We start from the raw sequence: 20,437 nt of genomic DNA, 5'->3' as shown, positions 1-20,437 counted from the left end.
GTCCCAGATGCTAATATATGCATATTATTAGTAGTATTGTATAGAAAACACTGAAGTTTCTAAAACTATTTGAATGATGTCTGTGAGTATAACAGAACTCATATGGCAGGCAAAAATCTGAGAAAAAAATCCAAACAAGAAGTGGGAAATGTGAGGCTTGTAGTTTTTGAACTCGGCCCCTATCGAATTCACAGTGGGATATGGGTTATGTTGCACTTCCTAAGGCTTCCACTAGATGTCAACCGTCTTTAGAACGTTGTTTCAGGCTTCTCCTGTGAAGGGGGGCCGGATGGGAGCTGTTTGACTAAGGGGACTGCCAGCAGCCTCGTTCTCAGTCACGCGCATTTCACATGAGAGGTATCTCTCATTCCATTGCTTTTCTACAGACAATGGAATTCTCCGGTTGGGACATTATTGAACATTTATGATAAAAACATCCTAAAGATTGACAAGTTTCTTCAACCTGTAATATAACATTTTGAGCTTTGTCCGACTGGACCTGAAAACGCTTTTGGATTTGTTTACCAAACGCCCTAACAAAAGAAGCTGTTTGGACATAAATGATGGACATTATCGAACAAAGCAAACATTTATTGTGGATCTGCGATTCCTGGGAGTGCATTCTGATGAAGATCAAAAGGTAAGTGAATATTTATAATGCTATTTATGACTAATGTTCACTGTGCAACATGGCGGATATTTATTTTGGCTGGTTTGGGCTCTGAGCGCCAAACTCAAATGATGCTTTTTCCTTAAAGTTTCTTTGAAATCTGACACAGCGGTTGCATTAAGGAGAAGTGTATCTAAAGTTCCATGCATAACACTTGAATTTTCATCAACATTTATGAGTATTTCTGTGAATTCATGTGGCTCTCTGCAATTTCACTGCATGTTTTTGTGTGTGGATTTTTTTGAATTATCTTTGAAAGACGGTCCTGAAAAAGGGACGTTTCTTTTTTTGCTGAGTTTAGCTAGCAAGCTAGTCAATGTTAGCTTGACTGCTGTTAGGGTTGATCCAAGCGTTCTGACCTACTTTTCGGCCAGAGCATCCAGTGTGCACGCCGAGAGCAAAACACTAAATTTACGAATGGACAATCTGACAACAGTTTATTTACACCCAGAGCAAAATATTGCACATCAGTAGAGGTCGACCGATTAAATCGGAATGGCCGATTAATTAGGGCCGATTAAGTTTTCATAATCGGAAATCGGCATTTTTGGACACTTTTTTTTTACACCTCTAATCTTTATTTAACTAGGCAATTCAGTTAAGAACACATTCTTATTTTCACTGACGGCCTAGGAACGGTGGGTTAACTACCTCGTTCAGGGGCAGAATGACAGATTTTTACCTTGTCAGCTCGGGGGATTCAATCTTGCGACCTTACAGTTAACAAGTCCAGCGCTCTAACCACCTGATTACATTGCACTCCACGAGGAGACTGCCTGTTACGCGAATGCAGTAAGCCAAGGTAAGTTGCTAGCTAGCATTAAACTTCTTATAAAAAAACTATCATAATCACTAGTTAACTACACATGGTTGATGATATTACTAGTTTATCTATCCATGCAGTGCGTATCGTTGCTCCAATGTGTACCTAACCATAAACATCAATGCTTTACTTAACTTCTTCGATATAGGGGGCGCTCTTTTAATTTTTGGATAAAAAAACGTTCCTGTTTTAAACAAGATATTTTGTCACGAAAAGATGCTCGACTATGCATATAATTGACAGCTTTGGAAAGAAAACACTCTGACGTTTCCAAAATGGCAAATATATTGTCTGTGAGTGCCACAGAACTGATGCTACAGGCGAAACCAAGATGAAATTTCAAACAGGAAATGCCCAGATTTTGAAGGCGCTGTGTTCCAATGTCTCCTTATATGGCTGTGAATGCGCCAGGAATGAGCCTACACTTTTTAATTTGGAAAAAAGTTAGGCGTTGTAATGACTGAATTTTCATTTTTTCTTAGCCAAACGTGATGAACATAATGGAGCGATTTCTCCTACACAAGTAATCTTTTTGGAAAAACTGAACATTTGCAATCTAACTGAGAGTCTCCTCATTGAAAACATCCGAAGTTCTTCAAAGGTAAATTATTTTATTTGAATGTTTTTCTTGTTTTTGTGAAAATGTTGCCTGCTGAATGCTAGGCTTAATGCAATGCTAGCTATCAATACTCTTACACAAATGCTTGTGTAGCTATGGTTGAAAAGCATATTTTGAAAATCTGAGATGACAGTGTTGTTAACAAAAGGCTAAGCTTGTGAGTGAATATATTTCTTTCATTTCATTTGAATAGTTAACGTTGCGTTATGGTAATGAGCTTGAGGCTATGATTACGCTCCCGGATACGGGATTGCTCGACGCAAGAAGTTAAAATTAATACACAGAAGTATATATTTTTAAACCTGCATATTTAGCTAAAAGAAATCCAGGTTAGCAGGCAATATTAACCAGGTGAAATTGTGTCACTTCTCTTGCGTTCATTGCACGGAGAGTCAGTGTATATGCAACAGTTTGGGCCACCAAATTTGCCAGAATTTTACGTAATTATGACATAACATTGAAGGTTGTGCAATGTAACAGGAATATTTAGACTAATGGATGCCACCCATTAGATAAAATACAGAATGGTTCCGTATATCACTGAAAGAATAAATGTCTTGTTTTTAGGATGATAGTTTCCATATTCAAACATATTAATGACTGAAGGCTAACATTTCTGTGTGTTATGTTATAATTTAGTCTATGATTTGATAAGAGCAGTCTGACTTAGCGATGGTAGGCAGCAGCAGGCTCGTAAGCATTCATTCAAACAGCACTTTCGTGAGTTTGCCAGCAGCTGTTTATGACTTCAAGCCTATCAACTCCCGAGATTAGGCTGGTGTAACCGATGTGAAATGATTAGCTAATTAGTGGGGTGCGCTCTAATAGCGTTTCAAACGTCACTCGCTCTGAGACTTGGGAGTGGTTGTTCCCCTTGCTCTGCATGGGTAACGCTGCTTCGAGTGTGGCTGTTGTCGTTGTGTTCCTGGTTTGAGCGAGGAGAGGGACGGAAGCTATACTGTTACACTGGCAATATTAAAGTGCCTATTAGAACATCCAATAGTCACAGGTTAATGAAATACAAATGGTATAGAGAGAAATAGTCCTATAATAACTACAACCTAAAAAACATCTTCCCTGAGAATATTGAAGATTCATGTTAAAAGGAACCACCAGCTTTCATATGTTCTCATGTTCTGAGCAAGGAACTTAAACGTTAGCTTTCTTACATGGCACATATTGCACTTCCACTTTCTTCTCCAACACTTTGTTTTGGCATTATTTAAACCAGATTGAACATGTTTCATTATTTATTTGAGGCAAAATTGATTTTTATTGATGTATTATATTAAGTTAAAATAAGTGTTCATTCAGTATTGTTGTAATTGTCATTATTACAAATAAATTATTATTTTTAAAATCGTCCGATTAATCGGAATCTGCTTTTTTTGGTCCTCCAATAATCGACGTTGAAAATTCATAATCAGTCGACCTCTACTCCAGATTAAATTTACGAACACACACGTAGTATAAACTAGCCTTTAGTGTTGAAATCTTTGGTTGTTTAGTACATAGCCGCACATAGGAAATGTGCCATTTTGTCAAAAGTGAGGTTACAAGTTTATCAACTTTCAATGCAGAATTACTTTCCCATTGTTCAACTGTGGTGTATGAGAACATTTTCTAGCTGATTCTCTACTTCTATCCAATGTAAAACACACCATTTCAAGACCGAATCAAGCCGGTCGATCATAGGTGTGCAAAGCTGTTATGAGACCCAAGAAGACTCACAGCTGTAATTGCTGCCAAAAGGTGTTTCTGCCATGTACGGACTCATGGGGGTGAGTACTTAGCTAATCAAGGTATATACACTGCTCAAAAAAATGAAAGAAACACTTAAACAAGATAATGTAACTCCAAGTCAATCACTCTTCTGTGAAATCAAACTGTCCACTTAGGAAGCAACACTGATTGAGAATACATTTCACATGCTGTTGTGCAAATGGAATAGACAACAGGTGGAAATTATAGGCAATTAGAAAGACACCCCCAATAAAGGACTGGTTCTGCAGGTGGGGACCACAGACCACATCTCAGTTCATATGCTTCCTGACTGATGTTTTGGTCACTTTTGAATGCTGGCGGTGCTTTCACTCTAGTGGTAGCATGAGACGGAGTCTACAACACACATAAGTGGCTCAGGTAGTGCAGCTCATCCAGGATGGCACATCAATGCGAGCTGTGGCAAGAAGGTTTGCTGTGTCTGTCAGCGTAGTGTCCAGAGCATGGAGGTTCTACCAGGAGACAGGCCAGTACATCAGGAGACGTGGAGGAGGCCGTAGGAGGGAAACAACCCAGCAGCAGGACCGCTACCTCCGCCTTTGTGCAAGGAGGAGCAGGAGAGGCACTGCCAGAGCCCTGCAAAATGACCTCCAGCAGGCCACAAATGTGCATGTGTCTGCTCAAACGGTCAGAAACAGACTCCACGAGGGTGGTATGAGGGCCCGACATCCACAGGTGGGGGTTGTGCTTAAAGCCCAACACAGTGCAGGACGTTTGGCAAATTCCCCACTGGCACCCTTTGCTCTTCACAGATGAAAGCAGGTTCACACTGAGCACGGGACAGACGTGACAGTCTGGAGACGCCGTGGAGAATGTTCTGCTGCCTGCAACATCCTCCAGCATGACTGGTTTGGCGGTGGTCTAGTCATGGTGTGGGGTGGCATTTCTTTGGGGGGCCGCACCGCCCCCCGTGTGCTCGCCAGAGGTAGCCTGACTGCCATTAGGTACCGAGATGAGATCCTCAGACCCCTTGTGAGACCATATGCTGGTGCAGTTGGCCCTGGGATCCTCCTAATGCAAAACAATGCTAGACCTCATGTGGCTGGAATGTGTCAGCAGTTCCTGCAAGAGGAAGGCATTGATGCTATGGACTGGCCCGCCCGTTCCCCAGACCTGAATCCAATTGAGCACATCATGTCTCGCTCCATCCACCAACGCCACGTTGCACCACAGACTGTCCAGGAGTTGGCGGATGCTCTAGTCCAGGTCTGGGAGGAGATCCCTCAGGAGACCATCCGCCACCTCATCAGGAGCATGCCCAGGCGTTGTAGGGAGGTCATACAGGCACGTGGAGGCCACACACACTAATGAGCCTCATTTTGACTTGTTTTAAGGACATTGCATCAAAGTTGGATCAGCCTATAGTGTGGTTTTCCACTTTAATTTTGAGTGACTCCAAAGCCAGACCTCCATGGGTTGATACATTTCATTTCCATTGATAATTTGTGTGAGATTCTGTTGTCAGCACATTCAACTATGTAAAGAAAAAAGTATTTAATAAGAATATTTCATTCATTCAGATCTAGGATGTGTTATTTTAGTGTTCCCTTTATTTTTTTGAGCAGTGTAGTTTATTTTATTCATTAACCTTTAAAAAAATAGAGAGAATTGTTTTACTTAGAGTAATGTGTAGATCATTGCCAAAATACAATTAAATCCATTTGAATTCCACTTTGTAACAATCAAATGAAGAAATAGACTGCCCAAAAAGATTTTTGCATCAGATACATGGGCTACATACAGTAAGACAGAGTGGCAATGTTTCGATCACTCTGATGCTTTCTCCAATGAGATAGTTTCAGTCAATTGTGAATTGAAGGAAAGTTGGCAGTTGAACAGTGCACTGTTCAGATGCTAGAATTATTTTGGGATTAATGTACGATGGTAAAAAATTCTCTCTCAGCAAATAACTTCAAAAAGTGAATGTTCACGGCACATTAAAAGGTAATACATTTTTACAGTTAAATTACTCTTCCCAGGGGTGCTCTGCCTGGGACCTCCAAATCACTACATCTCACCCAAATATGTTTTTTTTATTTGATGCATCGAAATCATAATTTATTTTATACCTAACCATTAAGATTTGTTGACAATTTGGACTTTGTGGCTACTATACAAGCTAATTGGAACTTAATTACTGAAGGAGTCCATTGAGCAGGAAGACCAGGTGTGCGCGTGCGCAATTCAGCGCGAGCTAACCACAGCAAAAATATTACTTAACGGTAAATACAAATGGACAATTGCCCTTATCACAACATACGTCATAACCCGAAGGACAGGTGTGCCCCATACTTTCAAATGTTAACAGCAATTAATATTTGTGCAAAGGCTCAAAGCAGTTTCTGTAGGATGTGATATCGTGCAATTCGGTCCATGGCAGATAAAGGCTGGAAAATAAATTCTATCATTTTAAAATCAAAAAATTACACCGAAGTCTTTCAGTCTTTGAAAAGTTCGGAGTTAAACAGTGCAAAAACAAAGTATCTGACTCACCAGGGATCTTTCGTATGAATTTGGGACAGCAAAAATGCATAGAAAACGTTTGGAAAACACACAATAACAACTAGCTAGCTGGGACAAACGACACAGAACACTATGCAATGGTGTGGAGTCGCACGTCCCCCACAGTAGCTCGCGCTTTTCAAACTGTACCTGAAGATGTGTCTTGGAGATATCTCTCCAACTGCGGAAATGTGAGCTCCGGTAGATCCAGCAAAGCTCCATAACGCTCTAGAAAAGAGCATATCACGGCGTAGCTTGGGCACAAATCGGAGAAACCCGCCGATGGAGCCGAGGCAGCCATCTTTTCCAATGGTGGAGCAGCAGACTCGAAAAGCTCGGAGGACCAATGATTGCCCACAATTCACCGCGAAAAAGAAAATAGCAGCCCAGAGGTCTTTGCGGTAAAAAGTAAAATTACTAATGTAAAGAGTATGCGCGGGGAATGATCCTTCAGTGATAATTTAGGCACTGATGAAGGTGTTAACAGTTTCACATTCTTCCATAGTTAGGCAATTTAGCCCCAAAGAAATACATGGTAAATCTGCCATACAGTGGCTCGGACGCAGCTGCCATTTTGTAGCTTGAATAACTTCTACAATGTGATACACTTGTCAATAGGCAGGCAGTGTATCAATTCATCCACTTATAACGCCACGAACAATCAGTGGGGATAAAAGTACCGGAGCACCATAGAAAATGGCTCAAAAAATGAAAGTCACCCAGTAAAATACTACTTGAGTTAGTCTAAAAGTATTTGCTTTTAAATATACTTATGTATCAAAAGTAAACGTATAAATGATTTCAAATTCCTTATAAAAAGCACACCAGATAGATAGCACCGTCTTTTTTCCCCAGATAGCCAGGGGCTTGCTCCAACACTCAGGAATAATTGAAAAACAAAGTATGTTTTTAGTGAGATCAGGGGCAGTAGGGATGTTATCTTGATAAATGTGTGATTTAGGCAATTTTCCTGACCTGCTAAGCATTCAAAATTCAACGAGTACTTTTGGGTGTCAGGGAAAATGTATGGAGCAAAAAGTACATTATTTTCTTTAGGAATGTGGTTAAGTAAAAGTTGTCAAAAATAAACAGTGAAGTACAGATATCCCAAAAAACGAAGTATTTTTTTAAACTTATTTGTATCCACAGGAAAAATATCATTTTGGGAAAACTATAGAATTATAGATTCAAAGCTTAACCACCATGCAAAGCTGTCTTTCACCCAACTAAAACATGAGTTAGAAGTCAATTACCCTGATTTTTCGAATGCAATGAGTAATGGTAAATACTGACACAGGTAATAAGTATGTGGACATCCCTTCAAAATGAGTGGATTCTGCCACTTCAGCCACACCCGTTGCTGACAGGTGTATAAAATGCAGCACAACCACACACTCTATTGACAAACATTGGCAGTAGAATGGCCTTACTGAATAGCTTAGTGACTTTCAATATGGCAGTCATAGGATGCCACCTTTCCAACAAGTCAGTTTGTAAAATATCTGCCCTGCCCCCTTCAACTGTAAGTGCTGCTATTGTGAAGTGGAAATGTATAGGAACTGAACCGCCAAGTGTTGAAATGCATAAAAATAGTCTGTCCTCAGTTGCAACACTCACTACCGAGTTCGAAACTGCCTCTGGAAGCAACGTCAGCACAAGAATTGTTCGTCGGGAGCTTCCATGGGAGAGCAGCCGCACACAAGCCTAAGATCACCATGCACAATGCCAAGCGTCGGCTGGAGTGTTATCAAGTTCGCCTCCATTGGACTCTGGAGCAGTGGAAACGAGTTCTCTGGAGTTATGAATCACGTTTCACCATCCGGCAGTCCCGACGGACCAATCTAGGTTTGGTTGATGCCATGAGAACGCTACCTGATCGGAGGCATAATGGTCTGGGGCTGTTTATTCATGGTTCGGGCTAGGCCCCTTACTTCCAGTGAAGGGAAATCTTAATGCTACAGTATACATTCATACATACTAGATTATTCTGTGCTTACAACTTCTTGGCAACAGTTTGGGGAAGGCCCTTTCCTGTTGCAGCATGACACAGCTCCCATGCACAAAGCGAGGTCCATACAGAAATGGTTTGTTGAGCTCAGTGTAGAAGAACTTGACTGGTCTGCACAGAGCCCTGAACTCAACCCCATCGAGCACCTTTGGGATGAATTGGAACGCCGACCGCGAGAAAGGCCTAATCGAACAACATTAGTGCCTGACCTCACTAATGCTCTTGTTGCTGAATGGAAGCAAGTCCCCACATCTAGTGGAAAGCCTTCCCAGAAGAGTGAAGGCTGTTGTAGCAGCAAAAGGGGGGACCAACTCCATAATAATACCCATGATTTTGGCATGAGCAGTTGTCCATACTTTGTCATACAAAATGTTCCAGATAAAAAAAAAATTATACATTACTCATGCATTGTAATTCACACAGCCACTTGTAAATTGCTAACTTTTTAACCACCATTATGACAAATGAAGTAAAAGTAACAGTTTGGCAATAGGTTGCAACTACATTCTAGATGCTCTGGGGTGTGTATCAAGATACCCAAAGTGACTTTAAAAAGGCAAAGGCTCCGTTTTAAAGTAAGCATTGTGTAACGAAAACATTTACAGACACTTACTATTTTTAAAATTATTTTTATCAACAATTGAAAAAAGGTATTTGGAGAATTTCCAGATGACTCATGATGACCTGTTCAATATTTTTATTTTTTTTAATAGGGAAAATTAGATCAGACATTTTGCTACCTTAACATTTTTAGCACTCCCTTTAGGCTATGCTAACAAAATGCATAGATTTATGTCAACGGGCGAAGTGGTGTCTGAAACCAAGCGTCCCTGCCAGCTGTGGGATGCAGACAGACCGAGATAGTAGGAAACAGGGTTGTGTTCAGGGGGAACGACAAAGCAGCACTGTGCAAGCTGTACTGGAACTTGTACTGGAACTTATCCTGCCTCTTTAACACGTCGCTAAACCTGCCTTACACAGGGAAAATTGTGACTCTGGTTTGGGGCTCCCTCATGGTTATGCTGTAGGGACGGGTGTCGCAGGTGCGACGGCAGCGGCCTCCGGCTTGGCTCCCTTCTGCTCTGAGATGGGGGTTGAAGGGACCTGCTCGTCCTTGGGTTCCACGATGCTCACGTGGTCGGGGAGAGGCTTCTTGGGGCCGATCTTACCACTGGGATCCCAGGGCAGCATGATCTTCACCTTGATCCCCAGGACACCTTTGGACAGGCAGAACAGATTGCACCTCAAATATTTGACACCAGTTCACCACTTATCATTTCTGGTCCTGTTCCATAAGATGACAATTAGTCTTGATTAGTGTTGTCACTATACAAACCTTGTACTAACGATACCAGGCCAATTATCACGATACCAAGCATTATTGATACCATAGGGGGAAATCAGCAGCCTAGTGTCCTGTTCACCCCCCACAGACACGTGTTCCCGTTTTCAGGATTCGTACAGACAGTGGAAAGTCAAGGACTTTCAAGTACTAATATCTATTTTCAAGGACCATCAATTTGTAACAGTTAATATTATGCAATTGTTTCTAGTTGCCACCAGGTGGCAATATATTGCCACAACCTCATGGGGGGAAAAACAGTATTCATCACTACCTTACAAGTTCTACTAAATAATACGATGTTTCACTACATATGAGTGTTAAGTCAGTACTAATGATTGTAATTTGAGTAGTGAAGAGCAGAGTTGAGACATGCCTACTGGTGAACACATTTCCTATTCACAATTCCAGCTAAATGACTGTTTTTATTGGGTATTTGGGAATCTACCAATTAATAGTTACAGAAAAACATATTGCGTCCGACTGCAGCTTTAGTGTTGCTAGTTGGGAAAGAGCGGGTGGCTTGTGTGAGGGGAAAATGGCATGCGAACGGCCACCAGAACAGCAGGCACATGGCCGCCGCTTGATAAAGCAGAATATCGCTTTATAAATGGGGCTATTGGCAACAAAGCTGGAGGTTGTTGCAGAGAAGTGTGGGGAGATTGGGTCCAGTGATGTATGGGGTTGTAAAAAAAGGTGGGTAAACTATACGGAACAAAAATATAAGACGCAACGTGTAAAGTGTTGGTCCAATGTTGTTTTCAGAGCTGAAATTAGAGATCCCAGAAATGTTCCACACCCACAAAAGGTAGGATTATATCTACATTTGCCTAGCATTTTAGCTATCGATGTGACGTTGCCAGGCAGGTACAGTCAGTTCTGTACCTGCCTGGCTGAGTGGATGGGATGAGGGAGCTCACCTGGCAACCACAGCATGAAACACGTGAGGAAATAAAACTCAGTAGTCTGCCTGGAAATTAATTTGTAAAACAAATACATTTTTCTAATATTTTTCATGAACATATATTTTAATCCAAGTACTTTAAGTAACAACTTGTGAAAATGTCTGTTTTAAGCTATTCCAATACTTTGAGTTCCAAATTCAAGTACTTTAAGCACCTTGTGCAAACCCTGTGGTTTTCTAAACGTTCTACGTATGTGCTATGCAAAAAGCGGTCAAAGTCACACCTATTCAATACAACATATTCAATTTAACTTCACTGTATAATAGAATGGCTGATTTGCTCATATTTGCAAAGGACTACCTGTGATTTGGTTGGAGGAATATACATGCATAATGAGCTGCATGCCATTGTGGCAGTAAGGGTAAAACACTGCATGAAACGTTCTTTACTCTTCAGTTAACACAGACCCTCTCCCACAAACACACGCACATTGCTCACAGCTTAAAACATTAGGCACCAAACAGAATTTGAGCAAAAGAAAGATTGATTTTGTATATACAGTGGGGCAAAAAAGTATTTAGTCAGCCACCAATTGTGCATGTTCTCCCACAAAAGATGAGGCCTGTGATGTTCATCATTAGGTACACTTCAACTATGACAGACAAAATGAAAAAGAAAATCCAGAAAATCACATTGTAGGATTTTTAATGAATTTATTTGCAAATTATGGTGGAAAATAAGTATTTGGTCAATAAAAGTTTCTCAATAATTTGTTAAATACCCTTTGTTGGCAATGTTTTCTGTAAGTCTTCACAAGGTTCTCACACACTGTTGCTGGTATTTTGGCCCATTCCTCCATGCAGATCTCCTCTAGAGCAGTGATGTTTTGGGGCTGTTGCTGGGCAACACGGACGTTCAACTCCCTCCAAAGATTTTCTATGGGGTTGAGATCTGGAGACTGGCTAGGCCACTCCAGGACCTTGAAATGCTTCAAGGTCCTGGATCATTGTCATGCTGAAAGACCCAGCCACATTTCATCTTTAATGCCCTTGCTGATGGAAGGAGGTTTTCACTCAAAATCTCACGATACATGGCCCCATTCATTCCTTCCTTTACACGGATCAGTCGTCCTGGTCCCTTTGCAGAAAAACAACCCCAAAGCATGATGTTTCCACCCCCATGCTTCACAGTAGGTATGGTGTGCTTTGGATGCAACTCAGCATTCCTTGTCCTCCAAACACAACGAGTTGAGTTTACCAAAAAGATCTGACCATATGACATTATCCTAATCTTCTTCTGGATCATCCAAATGCTCTCTAGCAAACTTCAGACGGGCCTGGACATGTACTGGCTTAAGCAGGGGGACACATCTGGCACTGCAGGATTTGAGTCCCTGGCAGCGTAGTGTGTTACTGATGGTAGGCTTTGTTACTTTGGTCCCAGCTCTCTGCAGGTCATTCACTAGGGCTCCCCGTGTGGTTCTGGGATTTTTGCTCACCGTTCTTGTGATCATTTTGACCCCACGGGGTGAGATCTTGCGTGGAGCCCCAGATCGAGGGAGATTATCAGTGGTCTTGTATGTCTTCCATTTCCTAATAATCCTCCCACAGTTGATTTCTTCAAACCAAGCTGCTTACCTATTGTAGATTCAGTCTTCCCAGCCTGGTGCAGGTCTACAATTTTGTTTCTGGTGTCCTAGTGGGCCCTTGGCCATAGTGGAGTTTGGAGTGTGACTGTTTGAGGTTGGACAGGTGTCTTTTATACCGATAAGTTCAAACAGGTGCCATTAATACAGGTAATGAGTGGAGGACAGAGGAGCCTTTTAAAGAAGTTACAGGTCTGTGAGAGCCAGAAATCTTGCTTGTTTGTAGGTGACTAAATACTTATTTTCCACCATAATTTGCAAATAAATTCATTTTAAAAAATCCTACAATGTGATTTTCTGGATTTTTTTCTAATTTTGTCTGTCATAGTTGAAGTGTACCTATGATGAACATCACAGGCCTCATCTTTTTAAGTGGGAGAATTAAGTGCACAATTGGTGGCTGACTAAATACTTTTTTGCCCCACTGTAGTTTAGGCTTACATTAGCCCTATATGAAATCTGCCTTTGAAGCACATCTCATGAGTTTCCGACCCTTTTCTTCCTGTGCTAATCAAATTTGCTGTTAAGTTACCAGGTTGTTAGCTAGCTAGGTAAACTGACTGAACGTTGGTTATCAAACCAATAATTTGCGACCCAGGATTAGTTTAAAACAGCCTGCTACATGGTTTGTGAAATTAAATATCACGTGAATCACAATGGAAAGCACTAAAGGCATCTCCGGTAATAAGGGTCATGTTTTTTAACCTTTTTGGTGAGAGACAAGCCATTTTCTATGCCCTCTCTGGCACTCAGATGCTGCATGACAGTGAAATTATAAAATCTATTCAGACTGGCCTGTGCTCTTGGTTATAACAGGTGATAAATTTATACAATGTGTCAACATTGCTTGCTCTAACTGCTGCTCCAATGTAACAAATCAAGACTCAGGGTCTGCATCCCCATTTGCCATCAAGGCAAAATTATATTTTAAAAACTGATGGAGGAATAGATGAGAGCAGGCAGAGGGCAGCAGGTGAGTGAGGACTGGTAGAGGATGCGGCTGGCTGATTACAGCCGCCACACGTGATATGCGCATGAAAGTGATGTGGATATTATTGCACATGAACATACAAGAGACTAGAGCCATGGGCTTGCTCCTACCTATCTTTCTGATTTGGTCCTGCTGTACATACCTACACATACGCTACGGTCACAAGACGCAGGCCTCCTAATTGTCCCTAGAATTTCTAAGCAAACAGCCGGAGGCAGGGCTTTCTCCTATAGAGTGCCATTTTTATGGAATGGTCTGCCTACCCAAGTGAGAGACACAGACTCGGTCTCAACCTTTAAGTCTTTACTAAAGACTTCTCTTCAGTGGGTCATATGATTGAGTGTAGTCTGGCCCAGGAGTGTGAAGGTGAACGGAAAGGCTCTGGAGCAACAAACCGCCCTTGCTGTCTCTGCCTGTCCGGTTCCCCTCTTTCCACTGGGTTTCTCTGCCTCTAACCCTATTACAGGGGCCGAGTCACTGGCTTACTTGTGCACTTTCATGCTGTCCCTGGGAGGGGTGCGTCACTTGAGTGGGTTGAGTCACTGACGTGATCTTCCTGTCTGGGTTGGCACCCCGCCTTGGTTTGTGCCGTGGCGGAGATCCTTGTGGGCTATACTCGGCCTTGTCTCAGGATGGTAAGTTGGTGGTTGAAGATATCCCTCTGGTGGTGTGGGGGCTGTGCTTTGGCAAAGTGGGTGGGGTTATATTCTTCCTGTTTGTCCCTGTCCGGGGGTATCATCGGATGGGGCCACAGTGTCTCCTGACCCCTCCTGTCTCAGCCTCCAGTATTTATGCTGCAGTAGTTTATGTGTCGGGGGGCTGGGGTCAGTTTGTTAAATCTGGAGGACTTCTCCTGTCTTATCCGGTGTCCTGTGTGAATTTAAGTATGCTCTCTCTAATTCTCTCTTTCTCTCGGAGGACCTGAGCACTAGGACCATGCCTCAGGACTACCTGGCATGATGATTCCTTGCTGTCCCCAGTCCACCTGGTCGTGCTGCTGCTCCAGTTTCAACTGTTCTGCCTGCGGCTATGGAATGCTGACCTGTTCACCGGACGTGCTACCTGTCCCAGACCTGCTGTTTTCAACTCTCTAGAGACAGCAGGAGTGGTAGAGATACTCTTAATGATCGGCTATGAAAAGCCAACTGACATTTACTTCTGAGGTGCTGACTTGATAACATGTTTATAACCGACGCCAGCAGGTTCTTTAAATCGGTAGGGCTGAAAAATGTGGTAGTATCATGAAACGGTACTACGGTATTCTAAAATTTTGGTAACACAAGTATCATGGCATTTTGGTATCATGCTACAACTGTGGTACCGGTATACTGTGCAACACTAGTCTTGACCTGGCCCATCTAATGCCCGATCCACACTATAGGGCCGATCCGAACCATATGGAGATAGCTTGGGTCATTTCTTCTCACTGTGTGCATCCCAATAATAATCGCCTCTTGAAGTGTGCATTCATTGCATACTTCCAAAAAAAATAAAAAATAAAATAAATAAATACAGAAGAGGGAGTTTCCACCATGTCTTATAGCAGTCATTTCCTTTCAAATCAGTTAAGGGAAGTAAACAAGCAAGCATTACACACTTTGGGACATTGCCACATTGGAACTGCTGGAATGGACAGCAACCATGGTGGATGAGTAAAGAGGCCAGTCCAGACAGCTTGGGCCTATAGTGTGAATCAGGCATAAAACCCCAGGGTGACCTCACCTTGACGGAGCAGCACATGGCGGACAGCAGTATCGACGTAGTAGTTAACGGGGTCTCCGCTGTGGATCATGAGGCCATCCACGAACTTCATAGATTTGGCCCTCTGACCCCTGAGCTTTCCAGAGACCACCACCTCACAACCCTTGGATCCACTCTCCATGATGAAGCGCAGGACACCATAGCAGGCTCTGCAACACCAAAACAAGCAGAATTAAAACACCATATATTCTTACAAGTCCCAGGTCTTCAACTATGCCAGACAGTGGCATGAAAAATAATATACAACAGATAATCGCAGTCTTGATCTCCTAAACTCTATTCATCCCACCCTTTAGAGTAGTGTGTAAAATATTGTAAAAGATGAGATTGCGCTCAAACACTGGGATCTTCCAGTTTCAACTAACACCTAAAAGAATAACTGAAGTCACAAGAGGTATGCCATACCACTGCATCACTTCACTATCTTTTCAAGGTTTGACAGGATGGGTATTAAGAATGTCCGTTCAAGTACAGGAAAAATATTCATTCGTGTTTTAAAAAGTGAAAAAGGGCTTAAACCAAAAAGCTTACAGTACACAACTGGAAACATAAGGTAACATTTTCACAGCACTTGACATACTCCACAAACATCTGAGTTTGAAATGTTGCCCGTGCTTATACATTTTACCCGCTAAATAGTTGCATTTAAAAAATATATAGCAGAGATTTGCCATTGAAATATTTGGGAGGGCCAGTATAGTTGCATCTCCAAATTTAGTTTAAAAAAAAAAATCGATTAAATTTAGTTTAAAAAAATTATTAAATAAAAAAAAAGACTTTAAAAACACAACTTCTCAGGATGAAAAACACTTTCAGTGTAAACTTAAAACCAGACTGAGCATGTAGGAAAGATAAATGGACCATTTAAAAATATATATAAATAATCTTTGGAAACTAACAATCAACAAAATACAAAACTAGTCAGGGAGAATTGAACATTCCAAAAACAGGTAATTTAGCAGTATTGATCTGGTTAATTATGTTTGATCAAAAGAACACAGCATTAGCCGTAGAAAAAAGCATAGAATTGCAGGACATCTTTAAAAGTGCAACATTTTCTCTCAGCTCCATGGCAAAATGTGTAGAATTGCAGGAAAATTGCTTTAAAGCTTGAGAGAGAAAAATACTCAATCATTAACACTAACTGACAGTTGTGGCTACTTTGCATGATGTATTGTCTTTACCTTCTTGTCCTTGTACCGTTGTCTGTGCCCAATAATGTTTGTACAATGTTGTGTTGCTGCTATGCGATGTTGTCGTCTTAGGTCTCTTTATGTAGTGTTGTCTCTTTTCATGATGTGTGTTTTGTCCTATATTTTTTTATTTACTTTATTTTTAATCCCAGCCCCCGTCCCCGCAGGAGGCTTTTTGCCTTTTGGTAGGTCGTCATTCTAAATAATAATTTGTTCTCAACTGACTTGCCTAGTTAAATAAAAAAGTAACTAATACAAACCTTTAATTAAGTACTAACCATAGTTAGTACGAGAAAACACAGGGCAAAAATCCTCACCTACGGACAGCCAGACCACCAAGAAGCTTGTAGCGCAGGGACTCTGCCTGGGCGATGGCGCACAGACCACGAGTAGCAACCTTCTCAGCATACAGCTGATGGCAAGAAAAACAGACAAGGAGAGTTATATAACCACACTCACAGTATGTTGCAAACTTTCACAGAGTAGAAAGTGTTTAGGGTACCAGATGACAATGATAGAATTTCTGGTAGTATTTGACAAGAAATGAGCCACAAGCAAATATTAACTTTATAGTCATCCACCACCCCTAAAATATGATCCTGAAGCAATGAAAACTAAAATATAGAGATCTATCATGCCCATAACATGACAATGGGTGTCTGAAACCAAGCCTCCCTTACCTCAACACTGCCTTCTGGGAAGCCAAACCTCTTCTGCACCACTGCAGTCAGCTCACGGATACGACGCCCCTTCTCACCAAGAACGTTTTGTGTCCTGGAGAAAGAGTATTTGGTATGTTGGCACCTCAACAGTTTGAGTCAATTCACTGGCTCTCAACAGCAGTGGGGGGGGGGGCATGTAGCTGGACATGCACAACCAAGTGTGGATTCATCTTGACAGACTACTTTTGAAGTCAAAACATCTGACAGGCATTGATTTGGAGTAGACTGTGCAAGTACACCACTAGTCCTGTGGTTTTGATCTCACCTGGTAGCCAGGATGATGATTTCGGTCCTGGTTGGGGTGACACGAACCTCCACACCGGAGTAGCCATCCTCAGCGAGCTCTCTGGTGAGGAACTCGTTCAGTTCAGCTTTGAAGATGCCATCAGCGACAAACTGTAAAAATATGAAGACAGGAGGAGTGTGAGTGAGGTAATCAGCAAGTAATTTAGCAGGGCCCGTTTGAAATACAGCATCCTAGCTGCTCATTACAACAATCAGTAGACTTACCAAGGACACTTCTAACCAAAGTAAAGATTGGAATGTAACATGTACACTTCGATCACATTAGAAAATACAGTTTAACTCTCCTGGGGTCGAACCGAGAAAACCCCATCTATCCGGAGGCAACTTATTTTACCGACGCACACATTATCTGGCATCACGGTGGCATGTTGTTGATTTATGGAAAATTGGCATAGTAATATTGTACGAACTAAACTTGCATGGCCAGGAGAATACCCTGCAGGTTGGGGATTGATTGACATTTTGAAGCTGTAGATAAGAAAGGTACCAGTGGGTTAGCAAAGTAACTAGTTAGTTAACATCTTTAGAAAACTACACTGGTCAATGAAGAATAGATTTAAACACTACAGTATGGGATCATGTGCGCGTGCTGCCCAGCATGCTAGGTCACCAGCCGTAGCTTTAAAAAAAAATTTAAACGAAGGAAAATTGTACATCTAATCACAGGACATGTTACCGCAGTAACTAACTTCTTAACTATAAGGGTGTTTTCTATATGTGAACTGAAAACATTAAAACTAAAGATACATCGGTACGAACCTTCCTCTTCTTAGATATTTGCACTGCCATCTTTGGACGTGTCATAGACCGGAAAGACTGTTCCTGCTTCCCGGAAATAACCATATGCTATTGTTTTCATTTAAACGCATGCACATTCCCAGATTCGTCACTGCGTTAGGTAGAATAGCTGAAATACGTACACAATGTAATTGATCTGGAATGTTATACAATTCTATTTCCGTCAAGTAGTGTACGTTTTAGTTTGTCCGTTTGTTTTAGCTCTGTTGTCTTTGGTTTTTGCCCCAACACTACACAACAGATTCAAACACAGCTGAAAGTATATATTTTTTAAACAACAAAGCTAAAACTGACAAACTAAAACGTACACTACTTGACGGAAATAAATAGATTGGTATAACATTCCAGATCAATTACATTTTGTAGGTATTTAAGCTATTCTACCTAAACACACGCTTAAGGTGTGTTTACTTTGAAAGGAAGACACAAATGTTAGCTAACATGCAGACGTTAGCATGCCACTAGAACAGTCGTGGGCAACTCCAATAAGGCCCTCGGGGACTGGTGTGACACGTTTTCTCCATCCCTAGCAAACACAGCTGATTAATCAAATTGCATTCTAAACTAAACATGATTAGGTGATTATTGGAGTCAGGTGTGTAAACTGGGGCAAAACTGACACCAATCAGGCCCTCGAGGATGGAATTGCCCACCCCTGCCCAAGAACGAACTCAACAACAACGGAACAAAGTTGGATTGTATTAGCTGGCTAGCAACTGTTGGGTTTGTGTGGTCCAAACCTATTTCCATACTGTCAAGGCAGGGATTCACAAACACGTTTTGGCACTACACTGCTGATTCACTAATCAAGGTTTGATCATTTGAATATGTTGTGTAGTGTTGGGGGAAAACAAAATGCGCACCATTGGTGTCCTGAGGACCGAGTTTGGGAAATATGAGTTAAGATGTTGGATTGACAGTCGCTGGATCAGGGCTCAAGTCCCGGTCGAGGCTACCCCCACGAATGTTCTAGAATATACTTAAATTGGTTTAATTGACCCCTTTAACTGCACCATTTTTTAGCTGCAATTTCTGAGTCCGTTGGAGAGGATCAGCTTGAGCAAAGTGAGGAGTAAAATCACTGATCTACAAATAGTATTCTCTGCCAAATAATAGGCTTTATGTGATTAAGATTTTTGGCCCTCCCAGTTTTATCATTGCAATTTGTAAAAAAAAAATGTAAAAGTGCTTTCGGACAATGCGGTTGGGTAGGCTGTGTGAAGGCAAAGCTTCTGGAAGCCTGGCTGGACTAGCACAGGAGAGTTGAGCATAGTTCAGTGTGTATGTGTTGTTCTTTTTCACCAAGTTGTTGAAGAGAGCATAGCAGAAAGTGGCTACTCTTCAGTTGACTGATGTAGCTGGGAAGGTAACGGCTGTTTAACTTAACAGGAAGAAAAAAAACTTAACAAGTGTTTACTTGTAGTGCTGAGTTAGTATTATAACTGACATGTAATGTTGTCTAATGTTTCAATTCTCGGCTGAGGTGAATGAATAGGCTACCAGAGTGAGGACAGACTTTTAGGAATAAACGTGGCGAGTGAAAAACTTAATTAAATAGCCCACCCGGTATCTTATTCTGCTGCTATACAACTTTGTATGCATTGATGTTATTTACAATGTTTTTGGAACAGATTCCTGTTGGACCGTTACACAAATGATACCCACCCCCTCAATCACACTAACGTTAGACCTGAATCAAACAATGAAACCATCAGCCAAACGTTTGAAGATATTCTGACGTTTTTTCAGTGCAATATGAGTTTTATTGGTCAGTATGGCAATGTAACGTTATTGATCTGTCAGTTTCCCTAACTAAATCCCTACTTTTCACAGTGATACAGTAACAAACCGCTCAAATGTTATAGGTTTCACTGTCATGATGCACCGGACAGCAACACTTGCTATGTTTTGCATAGGCCTATAGGATATAGCTTACCTTTTAGGAGGACGATATGTAAGCAGAGACAAATAAATGGGTAAATGATACTTCTTAAAAAAGAAAAAGGAGCAACGCTTGCTCACCATAGTAGCCTAACCAGTGGCGGATTTAGGTACATGGGCGACATGGGCGCACGCCCATGGTGCGCCTGCACAAAAAAATGTGGAATGGTGACATTTGTGTGATTGTTTTTCTATCGCTCATTTGCATGACAAGTCACGGATATCATGTCACCGTGTGGGACTGTGGGTAAATTAACCTTGTCGGAGTGGGCACCTTTATTCTAGTTTGTGAGCTAGGCAGGCTACTGCCTGGGACGGTCTCCCACTCAGAAGTACAAGATGGGGAGGGGGACGGGGGCATGTTGACCTCAGGTCTCCCCACTGGAAGCCCAAGCGGGGGAAATCTATCAAATAGCGCACCTCTAACTT

General features: G+C 41.7%; 2 protein-coding genes across 2 annotated transcripts in view; both read right to left on the bottom strand.

Moving 5' to 3' along the window:
• The window catches only part of rsf1b.1 (remodeling and spacing factor 1b, tandem duplicate 1), a 47,505-nt gene extending 40,763 nt beyond the window's left edge, over positions 1 to 6,742 (bottom strand). Inside the window, exon 1 of the mRNA XM_020485758.2 lies at positions 6,547 to 6,742. Coding sequence (XP_020341347.2) covers positions 6,547 to 6,697 — 151 coding nt within the window. The 5' untranslated portion in view covers positions 6,698 to 6,742. The remainder of the gene's footprint in view (positions 1 to 6,546) is intronic.
• Positions 6,743 to 9,017: 2,275 nt separating this feature from the next.
• On the bottom strand, positions 9,018 to 18,594 carry LOC109892898 (40S ribosomal protein S3). The gene is made up of 6 exons (XM_020485765.2): positions 18,029 to 18,594; positions 17,229 to 17,359; positions 16,922 to 17,015; positions 16,559 to 16,653; positions 15,010 to 15,197; positions 9,018 to 9,621 (listed from the first exon to the last, which is right to left on the bottom strand). The coding sequence occupies exons 1-6, from the start codon at positions 18,110 to 18,112 to the stop codon at positions 9,422 to 9,424; spliced, it is 792 nt and encodes a 263-aa protein (XP_020341354.1). The 5' UTR covers positions 18,113 to 18,594; the 3' UTR covers positions 9,018 to 9,421.
• Positions 18,595 to 20,437: the final 1,843 nt, after the last annotated feature.

The sequence above is a fragment of the Oncorhynchus kisutch genome, linkage group LG6, assembly GCF_002021735.2.
Source record: "Oncorhynchus kisutch isolate 150728-3 linkage group LG6, Okis_V2, whole genome shotgun sequence".
Taxonomy (NCBI): Eukaryota; Metazoa; Chordata; class Actinopteri; order Salmoniformes; family Salmonidae; genus Oncorhynchus; species Oncorhynchus kisutch.
Note: the sequence above shows the minus strand (reverse complement) of the source record. Positions and strands in the feature narration are given on the sequence as shown.

Excerpts from the sequence above, each read along its gene's own strand:
- LOC109892898 (XM_020485765.2), bottom strand. The coding sequence starts at position 18,112 with ATGGTTATTTCCGGGAAGCAGGAACAGTCTTTCCGGTCTATGACACGT. Across the intron at positions 17,360-18,028 it reads AAATATCTAAGAAGAGGAAG|TTTGTCGCTGATGGCATCTT; the intron begins GTTCGTACCGAT and ends ATATTTTTACAG. Across the intron at positions 16,654-16,921 it reads TCCCAGAAGGCAGTGTTGAG|CTGTATGCTGAGAAGGTTGC; the intron begins GTAAGGGAGGCT and ends TCTTGCCATCAG.